This window comes from Siphateles boraxobius, unplaced genomic scaffold (assembly GCF_051911475.1).
Source record: "Siphateles boraxobius isolate OS27281-9 unplaced genomic scaffold, OSU_SipBor_1 130, whole genome shotgun sequence".
NCBI classification, from domain to species: domain Eukaryota; kingdom Metazoa; phylum Chordata; class Actinopteri; order Cypriniformes; family Leuciscidae; genus Siphateles; species Siphateles boraxobius.
In genome coordinates, this window is record NW_027508734.1 from 37455417 (window position 1) to 37469361 (window position 13945).

The following is a 13945-nucleotide window of genomic DNA, read 5'->3' on the forward strand; positions in this document are numbered from 1 at the left end:
AGTGTCGATTCTCGACGCAGTGTTGAGTTCCCTCGAAAGGGAACGTCTCGGGTTATGACTATAACCCTTGTTCCATGAGAAGGGAACGAGACACTGCGTCGTCCTGCCACGCCCCTCGAGGCCTTAGAGCGTCTTGCTTCATCGCGGAGCTGATGTGTGTGTGTCTCAGCGTCACTTTTATGCATCCGGTTATGCCGTCACATGTTACATCACGACGCAACACCAATCAGGACTGGATTAGTTTCATTCTTACTTCAGAGGCGCACGCTAAGGGAGCGTCCCCAAAGTGTCGATTCTCGACACAGTGTCTCGTTCCCTTCTCAGGGAACAAGGGTTATAGTCATAACCCGAGGCGTTATAATGGACTACAAGTTTTTCTGCATTGTCTTTTCATATTTTGCACTGCTGTTGAGTTTCTCCAAGGTGCTAATTGTCTGCCATTCTTCTTCCTGACTTTCACAGGAGCAATATCATCAATTACGCTCTTAACTTTTGAGTTAAAAGAATCAAGGAGAAAATCAACAGAGTCCGCAGATATGCTTGGTGTTAAAGATATGGCCTTCATAAATAGTACACTAGTGTTCTCATTTAAGCATCTCTTCTTGACAGACACAGATCTAGCTTCAATGGCAGGAGAGATCAATATATCAAAGAAAATACAAAAATGTTCAGACAGTGCTACATCCTTAATAACAATTGATGAAATGTTTAGACCCTTGCTGATAAGTAAATCTAGAGTGTGTCCACGATTATGTTTGGGTCCATGTACATGCTGAGTCAGATCAAAAGTTTTTAAAACAGTTTTGATTTCTTTTGCCATATTGGTTTCTGCATTATCTATGTGGATGTTAAAATCTCCAGCAATGGCAAAGCAGTCAAACTCTGAGGAAATTGTTGATAACAATTCTGTAAAGCCCTCAGCAAAGGCTGGAGAGTATTTTGGAGGCCTGTAAATAATGATAAGTAAAATGTGTGGAGCACCTTTTAACACAATACTCTGATATTCGAAAGACGGGTAATTCCCAAATGATATTTGCTTACATTGATAGACATCTTTAAAACATCTTTAAAACATCTTTAAAAGACATCTTTGGAAGAGGCAAAGGCGGCCCTTCAAATTTGTGTTATCGTGGGACAGGTACAGCATGGAAGAGTGGGTTTTGGGCTCAGTTTAGCTCCTCCTAAATGGCACAAGGCAGCCCCAGCTCAAAGGCGGAAGCTGGTAGTCAACGAGGTTTGAAAGCAGGAGGAGAGGATGAGGTGTATAAAGGCCATTTCCCAGGCCAAAAAGGGAGAGTGGATGAGATGGGAGAGTGTGGAACAACGCAAGATGGGCTGGCAAGATCTTTGGTCAATGGAAGAGAGTAAGATCAGTTTCCTTATCAGGTCAACATATGATGTTCTCCCATCACCACAGAACCTAAACCTCTGGGTAGGAGAGGATCCATCCTGTCCTTTGTGTTCATCACCTGCCACATTAAGGCACATTTTGACAGGATGTACGGTGGCTCTTAGCCAGGGTCGGTTTACTTGGCGCCATAACCTAGTACTGCGATGTTTGGCTTCAGCATTGGAAGATAAGCGTAACATGACCAATAAGTTGCCACCTGTTCTAGCAAAACATTACACACAGAAGACAATATCCCTCCGCACAGGCGAGCAACCACCAAGAAAAGGTGTCAAAACCAATTCTCGTCCAGGACAACTGGAAGCTGCTAGGGACTGGAAAATGCTGGCTGTTCTTGATCAGCGGCTTATTTTTCCACCAGAGATTGCCACCACTAACCTCCGACCAGATATTGTTTTGTGGTTTGGATCAGCACGCATTGTTCAACTGATAGAGTTAACAGTGTCATGGGAGGATGCTGTAGATGAGGCATATGAGAGGAAGAAACTGCGGTATGCTCAGCTGGCCACTGAAACAGAACAGCGAGGATGGAGAGTCTGGGTTTATTCAGTGGAAGTGGGTTGTCGAGGATTTGTGGCACACTCTACAACCCGGTTCCTCAGAGACGTCGGATTCAGTGGCCAAGAGTTGCGTCGCACAGTAAAGACCTTATCTGAAGCAGCAGAGAGGAGCAGCAACTGGCTGTGGTTGGGACGGAAAGATTCTGGGTGGCTGTGTACAGGTCGCCACGCTACGGTTTCGAAGAATTCTTGAAAACTCGAAGAGTCTGTTGGTTTATTTGTATAGTTTGCATTGTAATATTCCTGTGTATTTTGCGTGAATGAGGATTGGTGTCTGGACAGGTAGTATGCCATACGGAACCATTGCCACAGAACCTGCTTTAATGACGGCAGTGGGGCTCGACAGCCTTAGTCAAACGGGTTGGCGCGTATGGTCGGGTTGCGGAGAGATTGTGAGAGATTGTGGTTAGGTCACATGTGAACTATGAGGAAGGAGCAACCTCAGCAGGAGGAGGGAGGTAAAGGTCAGTAAGCTGGGTTGAGTTGAGTGGGTGACGGATGGGGGTGACTCTGGGACGCCAGAGTCACTGTCGTGCCCTCTTGAGGTGTCGTGGGCTAGTCGACGAAACACTGAGGACGGAAGGTGCCCACTTGAAGACCCTAGAGATGTTCCCTACTCAGCGCAATCCAGAGGGTTGTTATGGGAGGACTGCACTGTGGTTGCAGCCGTTGTGTGTGCTGACGTGCAAATACACTGCAACTATTAACACCATACAGAAGGAGATTCACTTCACCATATGGAAAGAAGCATTAATGGATAGAGAAGCATAGGTTACTGTAAAGCTACGTCTTATTTGGTGCTTATCTTGGCGAAAGCTGAGTACAAATCAGCATGAAGTTTTAACATCTACTCTCGTGTAATGGAAATCTAGGTTACCAAAATTGACAAAATGTCCGGGTGATGTAAAAGGTGATTTTTACATTAAATAAATGTTTATCATGTCCCATCTCGTTAGAACACAGTGTAAATATTTTTTCTGAAGATGCAGTGTTTGATCTGAGAGGAATTAAAGGTGCATTCCGTAGGTCATTAGCTTGCTATTATTGCTGTTCTTCATGTATTGTAGATACCTATACCACAATGGTGTTCGACACAGTACTGCCATCTATCAACATGTATCAGCATGACTGTCTATACATATAGCACACTGATACTAGTGCATTTTAGAAATCAGTTAACACATTTAATTCCTTTACCTGTCCAACAAAAATAAAAGGAACTTGGGCATCACAACTCAGGATTGTCTATGTTATCAAATCTTTCCACCTTGTGCATACCGTACTGATGTTCACGCGTCTTTCTGGCTTCAGACCTTTTTTGCTTCATCAGCCTTACAGGTGCGGATTCTCCCAGTATCTTCATTAGTAAAGCACAATAATAAATGTCTATAGAGTAAATTTTCGCTCTTCAAATCACGAAACAACACTACGCTGATAGTGAGGATGAAGATACCCTTTGATGTTTAGTGAAGCACTACAGGTCACATCATTTCAACATGCTTGAAAAACTGTTGGTGACTGGCTGGCATCATACATAATTAAAACAATCATAGGAAAAATTTATGAGTGCAGGCTTTATCTGAAGCGAGTGTACACATTTGGATGACTCTTCATAAAACTTAAACAAAAATATCAAAGATAAAAGTCCAGTGAGTTTTTTTTTAGATCCATTCTCATCAGATGCTAAAGTTTACAGGAATCTGTCTCAAAGATCTCAGATAGAGTGTCAGATAGTCATTCTCGACTCATCCATCAAGTGTGTTGAGATGGATACACGTGCGGGATGGAAGAGTAATGCACACCACCGAGAAGACTTTCCATGATAATGGCACAGATATTATATTTCTAATGTTGGCCCATTGATTACTGTCAGCCTCAAAGTGTGCTGGATTTGGACAAATTTCTAGCCTGGTGCGCCTAATGCTCTCCCAAGACACAAATCCAGCAAGCCAGAGGTGCCCATCTGGTTGCAATAAGACAACATTTCAACCGTCCGAATCAATACAAAAAAGCAACTCTGTCAAGGGAGCAATACCCTTTTAAGCTAAAGTTTCATGAGGACTCACTTGAAACTATGTCAGGTGACTCCTGTTTAGGCTGAAGATTGAGTAATGCATAAGCCCTGCGATTTGGTTGTGGTAAGAGTCAGTAGGCAGGGTTTTAGGGATGGATTGAGTGGGCAATTCAATGTGGAGATCAAATTATCTGACAGAATCAATGAAAAAGACAGTCCCACTGGAGCAAAAGAGAATATCAAAGCTGTTCTGAGAAAAGACTGAGCAAAGGAGCAGAAAGATGAAAAAGCTAAATGTTTGCTGATCACGCATTTTTGAGTTTCTTTGGGGCATTTCTTGCAAGCAGTTGTTTGTGAACAAAAATGTTAAATAGCATAAAAACAGCAAGAAAGCAGTTTGACAGCTTTTTTATTCCCTAAAGAAATAACAGCCTTTGATAAAAATCAGCAGGCCCACAGATCTTTCTAAAGCAGAAACGAACTGAAAGAATTGGCCTCAGTCCCATGAAATTCACTGGGGTCAATGGGTGTACTTATCAGTGATGGAGAATGCCAGAGAGACAGTAAAACACTTTAAAATAGAAACTTCTTCCTACATTGTGAAAAAAGACTCAGCTCTGTTCTGCTTGATGTACTAAATCAGAACAATCTATCTCCTCGAGTGAACCCTGGCATTAAAATCAGCCATGATGGCTAAACACAATCCTCTTACTCCCTCTGGTCCCTTTTACCCCTTCCCTTTTGCTCATTTCCTGCCAGCATAAATAGTATAACGATTCCATTGTTTAGCATGTAAAAGACCTACAATAATCTCCCCCCTGCCCTCCATTTACAAATCCACCATAAAGCCTCCTTCCTGACAATCTACATGTTGCTCCTTAAATCTTGAGGTCCATCCCTCAGTGGAGTGATGTGCACTTTGCGGGAATATACAGCAGGCATCTTCATATCAGAAATAGTATTTAGTCTATGCTATTATTGAGCACTTAATTGCAAAAAAAGCATTTTCTTAACCAGTATTTGTTTTATTTCTCATTAAAGGTGCAATAGGTGATTGCCTACAGCAGGTGTGCCCAATCCTGCTGATCGACTGTCCTGCACAGTTCATCTCCAACCCTAATCAATTTTTTAACAATGAACAATGAACAATGCAGGACAATCGATCGGCAGGAGCAGGATTGGGCACCCCTGGTCTACAGAAACATTTTTTGTTATGCTGGTTGAAAGTCTCTTCATATCCTGATAGCAATCACTATGTTAAGAGGTCTAAATGTATTTTTATAGATATATATCGCGATGACTTTACCAAATGGCAATTGGCTCTTATTTAGAAGGAGGGACTTGTTCCGCCATATTGAGCGTTGCACTTTTCCCCATTCAAAGCAATACAAGTGACACGTCTTGTGTTATTCAATAGTCTTTGGTGTACTGTAAAGTTTTCTCACCAGTGAATGACACATAATCCAATAATGTTTTCTCTGATCGTCTCGCTTCTGATCTGTACGCGTCCATGTGTTTTTGAGGAGGCGTAGCTTTAGACAGCGATTTGCAGGGAGAGTGAGATTGTGTGTTTTAAGTGCTAGCAGGCTAGAGTTAGCATTTCCCAGATCACCCATTGCACCTTTAAACATATGTAAACAAACAAGAGAAAAAAAGAGAATATATATATATATATATATATATATATATATATATATATATATATATATAATTAGGTTTAATTTTTAGTTTTTACTTCAAATAAACAAACAAAGATATATTGTCTATAACCAAGTCCTAATTGTTTATCTTAAGCAATTGAGCATCAAGTACATTTATCGTGTTTTAAGAATGTTTAGATTTTTTAATGGGGAAAAATACATTATTTTTTTGTAGCATGCTACTAAACAATCTTTATTAATTTTTAATTTTTGATGGATAAATGTACATAAAAGTTAGAAGTTTAATCAACATTGGATCCCAAAGTTGCAGAATATGCTGTTCATTAATATATACAGTACAGTGACATAAATCCTTTGAGCAAAGGTTCAGATTTCAATTACATAAAACCAGTTACTAAACATATGATTTCACGAACACAGCAAATTACACAAAATTAAGTTCCTCCTCTAACTGGGGAGCTGTCATTATTTGTTGAATGGTGACAATCATCTAAAAGGATGCAGCTTAATTAGACAAAGTATGATTGAGGGTTTTTATGTTTAAATTGACTCTAGTTCTACATTTTATCATCTGTACATAGGCCTAATAATGCTCCACAATCTACTTATGATAAATACAGTATTTTTCGGCATCTATATTGGGCCTGCAAATATATAATTTACAAATAAGATATTTTATGCTAACAGTAGCTGCAGAAATAAGATATATATATATATATATATATATATATATATATATGTGTTGGGGAGTAACGGAATACATGTACCGGCGTTACGTATTCAGAATACAAATTATGAGTAACTGTATTCCGTTACAGTTACAATTTAAATAGTTGGTATTTAGAATACAGTTACATTTTTGAAATCAATGGATTACATCACGATACTTATCGGTTTCACGAGTTTATTCACTCTCTAAATAAATTAAAGAAACCCCATGCATTTCCCAGAAGCCCCAATATGAAAACGAAAAAATGCACGTTTGCGTGATCAGTGAAGTCACAATGGAGTCGGAAGAGGAGCAGCAGGAGCTAGAGGTAGATGGAGCCGTAACAACAGATCCAGGGCAAGAATATGTTTCTATCTTGGAAATTCAAACAGCATTTCACATTAAAGAAAGAGAAGGGAGGATCTTCCTGGGTCTTCTCGTCCAGATCCAATGCTACCACATCTTCAAATTCTTAGTATTATTTGAAGTTAACATTATAAAATACGTAGACCTACACCACAAAACTAGTTGAAGATAAATTCTTTAAAATTGGCCAATTCCGTTATAAACATGACATTTACAGTCAAAACTTGAAATATAAATTCTCAGAAAATGCATTTAATACCAATATATTGAAACGTCTGTTTATATCCATACTCCCTTAATAAAGGAGTCCAGACATTAGAAAAATATTTGTCTACACATGGGTTTTATATTTAATATGAGGGAAACATGCGTGACACAAAACAATATTTAACTTTTAGGTGGCAAAATATTTTTAGTAATTCTGTGAATTACACTGCGCAAACCAAAGTTTGATGAAGAAGGGTTGGCTCTCAGTCTCCACAGAACATAAAATATTTATTTTATATTATTTTATTTTTCGTGTTCGCATTTATGAGGAAAAACAATGTTACGGACGCGACAGTTGTCCGTTAAGGACCTGAGCGCTCTGAAAGCGGCACTAAAAGATGCTTTAAAACTTTCACAGAGACATCCAACAGAAAGCACAAAAACTTTCTTTAAATTGAATTTCGTTTTGTATTAATTGTATCTTAATTTTAAATGTTTCATCAACCAATTGCCTGGATTTAATAAATTAGTAAATATAGCAGACGATAGATAATCACGCAACGGAGGCGCCAAGCGTGAACTGGAGCTCGTCTCATAAATGAACCGAAACTCAGCGTATGTAGCCTACTTGCCTCACAGACATGTCTACTTTTAAACAGAACAATTCAAAACGAAAGGAAACAGACTACAGACTGCTCTCTGCTTATGTAATCCGTATGAAATGTGCATTTCTCTCTGGCACGTTCACTATTGAAGATCGCGTGTCAGCATCGTCAACTTCATCTTGTCAGCCGATACTGACAAAGAAAACACTTGTTTATTAATAAACAATTAAAATAATTCCTTGCTATATTTGACATATTCATAATCATTACTTTTGCCGGTTCTTTGTGACAGCTTTTAGATACTTTATTGGCAGCGCCGCCCTTACATGTTACAATATACGCGTCACCACCGCACCCCCACCCCACCAGAATAGGCCTGTTTTGTAAGCCCGATTTGATGGCCGCATTCTTACACTTTAAAAGGCAATTCAATGTGGAAGTAATCCAAGTATTCAGAATAAATTACTCAGATTGAGTAACGTAACAGAATACATTACAAATTACATTTTTGGGCATGTATTCTGTAACGAAATACATTTTGAAAGTATCCTTCCCAACACTGTATATATATATATATATATATATATATATTGCATTATTTTACCGCCGGTTGAGGCAATTTGATTACTTTCTTTGCAGGACTATTCTATTCAGGTTTATAGTCTATGAGTAAATGTGTTTGACACTGACCCCTTTCCCACTGATATACTTTCACAAAAGATTTGTAAATCTATTTAATATTTAGATCTATTTAATTCTAATGAAGCACAGACATGGTACATGGGCTGAATGAAAGTTACTCGTGAAGTTCAGTTTATAGAAAGAGGACATTGAGAGCTAAACACTCAAAGATGGTTGGATGTTTGATGCATGTGAATAATAGCGTTTATGTAAGAAAACATTGATATTTAAAGCATTCTGCTGCAGGACTGTCTAAGTCTCTCTTGACACAGAAATAACCAAGCAGTGTGAGTAAGGGACCCAAAAGCAATTTCATTCTGCCAAAGCAAGATAATCATGCAGACCATGTCATATCAATGCATACAAATCCCTATTTTTCATACAAATGTCTATGTTTGATAAACCGTTCTGTATGAGTGCACACAGTACAAATAAAACATTTTCATATAAATACTCATATTTTGACATAGAAAAAAGGCACATATACATATGCTTGAAGGCTGAAGAAAACCGGAAGGTTGACGTGACACAGACGCAACATTGGAGTTGTTGCCTGCGGACATTATTAGGATTAGAGGAGGGCTTGAGGCATGAAGCGCTATGGCCCGCAACGCTAACTCACCACATTACATGCTCACTAGGTCTGACCGCTCACAAATCCTTAGCTTTACATTCTTATTTTAATTAAACCACTGAGAGCTAAATGAATTTCTCCATATTTTTCAAGGTGATAAAATGAGACGTAGAAAAGACATAGCCTACTGTATATCAGAATGGAATGTTATGATCAATATATGATCTCATAGTGGTATTAAAGCAGATATTTACATAATGTCTCAGATAACGTAATACAAAGGACATTATGGGCAAATAGGATTGCATGAGAGTCAGTCTCCTCAGTAAAAAATAAATAAATACAGGTCTGGGAACAGGTGTGTGTGTGTGTGTGTGTGTGTGTGTGTGTGTGTGTGTGTGTGTGTGTGTGTGTGTGTGTGTGTGTGTGTGTGTGTGTGTGTGTGTGTGTGTGTGTGTGTGTGTGTGTGTGTGTTGGGGGGTGGTAGTTTGGTCTCGATAGATGTAAGTCTGAGTGAGGTAAATGGTCAACATATAAATTATACAATGGGCAAATGTGCAATTCAATTTTTTAAATGCCCCCTTTGGAAGATGTCAAGCTGGTATGTATGATGCATTTATTGCTCTGCATTTTTAATTTCCCTGCTGAAGGGAACAAATCCTCCATATCAAAAGCAGTGATTAGAACACAACTCACATCTGCAAGCACATATCAGATATCATTAGGAGCTTCCACATGGCAGCTGTTCTCTTGATTTGGTTCTAAACAACCCATACATACTAAAACACTGAGCTTTATAAATCACTGCTAAGCATTTGGTAGTGCCCTAGCTAACTGTTAGACAGCCTTACAGTATGGTATTGTCACATTATAGTCAGGACTGACAATAGATGTTTTTCACATACAAACTTTTTCCACTATTTTCTCAACGTATGTCTCTGTCATTTTCGAGTCTATATTGCCTTTAGGGAAGAGAAATGTAAATGTGCTTCCACAGAGTTGATGAATTTCTCAAAATAGCTCTGGCCAATATTTTCAATAAAGTAATACCTTATAAAAATAAATATAAAGTAAAATAATAAATAGAAAAATAAATTAAAATACAACAGACAAAATTTAACAGAATAAAGTGTAAATAGCGATAGATGCTATTTACACAAAGTGAAAATAGCATACCTATTTTCTTTGCACTGTGCAAAGTTAGATGCTATTTATAATACAGGTCCTTCTCAAAAAATTAGCATATTGTGATAAAGTTCATTATTTTCCATAATGTAATGATAAAAATTAAACTTTCATATATTTTAGATTCATTGCACACCAACTGAAATATTTCAGGTCTTTTATTGTTTTAATACTGATGATTTTGGCGTACAGCTAATGAAAACCCAAAATTCCTATCTCAAAAAATTAGCATATTTCATCCGACCAATAAAAGAAGTGTTTTTAATACAAAAAAGAGTCAACCTTCAAATAATTATGTTCAGTTATTCACTCAATACTTGGTCGGGAATCCTTTTGCAGAAATGACTGCTTCAATGCGGCGTGGCATGGAGGCAATCAGCCTGTGGCACTGCTGAGGTGTTATGGAGCCCCAAGATGCTTCGATAGCGGCCTTAAGCTCATCCAGAGTGTTGGGTCTTGCGTCTCTCAACTTTCTCTTCACAATATCCCACAGATTCTCTATGGGGTTCAGGTCAGGAGAGTTGGCAGGCCAATTGAGCACAGTAATACCATGGTCAGTAAACCATTTACCAGTGGTTTTGGCACTGTGAGCAGGTGCCAGGTCGTGCTGAAAAATGAAATCTTCATCTCCATAAAGCTTTTCAGAAGATGGAAGCATGAAGTGCTCCAAAATCTCCTGATAGCTAGCTGCATTGACCCTGCCCTTGATAAAACACAGTGAACCAACACCAGCGGCTGACATGGCACCCCAGACCATCACTGACTGTGGGTACTTGACACTGGACTTCAGGCATTTTGGCATTTCCTTCTCCCCAGTCTTCCTCCAGACTCTGGCACCTTGATTTCCGAATGACGAATTTGCTTTCATCCAAAAAAAGTACTTTGGACCACTGAGCAACAGTCCAGTGCTGCTTCTCTGTAGCCCAGGTCAGGCGCTTCTGCCGCTGTTTCTGGTTCAAAAGTGGCTTGACCTGGGGAATGCGGTACCTGTAGCCCATTTCCTGCACACGCCTGTGCACGGTGGCTCTGGATGTTTCTACTCCAGACTCAGTCCACTGCTTCCGCAGGTCCCCCAAGGTCTGGAATCGGTCCTTCTCCACAATCTTCCTCAGGGTCCGGTCACCTCTTCTCGTTGTGCAGCGTGAGGTGCCTTGATACAGCACTCTGGGAACAGCCTATTTGTTCAGAAATTTCTTTCTGTGTCTTACCCTGTTGCTTGAGGGTGTCAATGAAGGCCTTCTGGACAGCAGTCAGGTCGGCGGTCTTACCCATGATTGCGGTTTTGAGTACTGAAACAGGCTGGGAGTTTTTAAAAGCCTCAGGAATCTTTTGCAGGTGTTTAGAGTTAATTAGTTGATTCAGATGATTAGGTTAATAGCTCGTTTAGAGACCCTTTTCATGATATGCTAATTTTTTGAGATAGGAATTTTGGGTTTTCATTAGCTGTACGCCAAAATCATCAGTATTAAAACAATAAAAGACCTGAAATATTTCAGTTGGTGTGCAATGAATCTAAAATATATGAAAGTTTAATTTTTATCATTACATTATGGAAAATAATGAACTTTATCACAATATGCACATTTTTTGAGAAGGACCTAGTATAAACATAGTTTAAACTTTATTCCCACTATTAAATACCTGTTAGGCACTTTGTGAGCTTAGAATTATACAGTTCTATCTCCGTTTAGGCTAGTTCTGAGAAATTGAGCATCAGAGTTTTTACATCCCTGGTGTTTTGTGAGATGGTACCATTTTATTTTAATAACTACTAACAAGATATTTTTTTTTTACAAAAATAACACCACAAGGCATTAATAAACACCCAATGGACAAAAACTCAATTTCAACCAAAAGTGGAGATAGAACCGTATAATTCTAAACTCACGTCTTTATTTACACTTTTCAACATTTTATGGATTTTTATTTAAAATAAATACCTCTCCTTAATGCGATGAAAAAAGGAAGAATTAATACACAACCCCATGCTTGGAAACAGAACTTAAAACACAGAAAGTTTTGTTCAACATTTTCAGCACGAGACATGGCTTGCCTGCCTTGTTCAATTATAGCCACGGCTGAAAAAACTTGCATTAGAGCGTTTGTTATTAACTCGCGGCTGCCAGGTTTCAATGTATTCTGCGAAAAAAAATCCCTACCTAACAATGATCACAAGCTCCTTGCTCCCGCAAACCCGTCCAATCCCAGTCACTCAGTATTGTTATTCAGGGAAGGAAATCAATATCCATGCCAGGACTGGATAATTGAATAACACAGAAAAAGAAAGGTTTTCTCAGCCTCATATTTGGAAAAAGCTCAGAAGTGAGAAGATTAGACTTACAAATTGGGGCTCGGATCCATGTGGAAGTTCACTTGATCATGTCTTCTTTTTGCACTCACAAAGCGGCATATGAATGTGCGATGAGGATGAGGCATATATGCATCTAAGTGCATTGTTAATTTCAGACAGTTTCATCATGTAATGTTTAGACATTGTGTTTGGGAGTTTCCTCAAATAGCTTGCATATGCTCAAGAACCTGCTGCAGATTAGAGACTGCTAATGGAAGCCTGTTGTAAAAACCTCACTGCTGTTATTTTCTTCAGCTCACTCTCTCCTCATATGCAAAGTGAAAATAAAGTAATTTGAGTTTGCTCTGGGACTCTCAAAGGAAAACCTGTATTTTCTCACCTGTATCCACTCTGCGTGTCCAAGCAGACTCCTCCATTGTGGCAGGGGTTTCTGGGATAGACAGAGCAGCTCTGGTGGAGGTGTTCACGTGCTGAGCAGCTGCAGACAGCTGTGGCTTCCACAGTCACTGACACTAGAGCCATGCTGCCCGAGTCGACCACCGCCGGCTTGTCAGACACGCTCAGGTGGCTGGTGCAACCCCCTCCTCCCCGACAGTCGGCATCCACACACTCATCTACATGAACCTGGGTCACGTTGACTTGAAGAAAAGATTGGAGCTTGATGGGAAGGGGAAAGAGAGAGAGAGCGAGAAAGTAAGCCCATCACCTGAGTGAAATACTGCCATAATAGTGAAAGAAAAATGACAGAACAAACTAAATGAAAGAAAAGAACACATGTGACCAGCACAATCATTTTCATTCATTTTGACCCAGAAACAGATTTTGAATTTCATGCATTGCATTAAATAATGTTTCTACTCAAATCTGCTTCTGAAATATTATAGTGTAAGGTCAGCTTGTTCGCAAGGTGTTTCATTTGTGATTTTCCATGGTTGAAACTTTGATTGGGTGATACATTTCCATAACTTCTACTATATCTTTGAACATACCTTCTGATGGTCATTCATGTTTATTTCATGCAATAACTAGAAGTAAGTTATGATCGGTTCACGCTGACCTGAGGCAGAGACAGCGATGTAACACTACAATAATGATTAATAATTACATCTGTAATTAGATGCAGGTATTTTTAAAAAGGTCAAAAGTACAATATAAAAACATGTATGTACACAATAAGTGCACTGTAACAAACGATAAATTTAAATGTTAGAACATAGTAGTTAAATACACTTAAAGGGATAGATCCCCCCCCAAAAAAAGAAAATTCTGTCATATTTTCAGAACCAATATTCTTCAAAACATCTTATTTTGTGAAAAAAAAAAAAAAAAAAAAATTCAAAGAAATTAATACAGGTTTGGAACAACCTGAGGGTGAGTAAATTACAGAATTTTCATTTTGGGGTGAACTAACCCTTCAATATAAAGTGGGTCCAAATCATTAGACATAATTTGAAAGCTGAGACATCAAAACATATAAATACATGTTTTGCTTACGTATAATTGCATTTCTCAGTAAATAACTCATTGCGACTTTTGAATTAATTTGAAATAACTTTTCATGCTTGTCAGTAGACCAGCAAGGTCTTGCTTGTGAAGCTTGTTGATTAAGGAAGTCTTTGCCTTTTATGTATTTAGGCTGCTAGTTCTATCTATGCCAGTCTTTT

The 13945-nt window shown here is 38.8% G+C and overlaps 1 protein-coding gene across 1 annotated transcript in view; it reads right to left on the reverse strand.

The window, feature by feature from the left end:
• LOC143737618 (neural-cadherin) overlaps window positions 1-13945 on the reverse strand; it is a 394396-nt gene that overhangs the window by 78527 nt on the left and 301924 nt on the right. The window contains exon 22 of the mRNA XM_077229313.1: window positions 12661-12938. Coding sequence (XP_077085428.1) covers window positions 12661-12938 — 278 coding nt within the window. The remainder of the gene's footprint in view (window positions 1-12660; window positions 12939-13945) is intronic.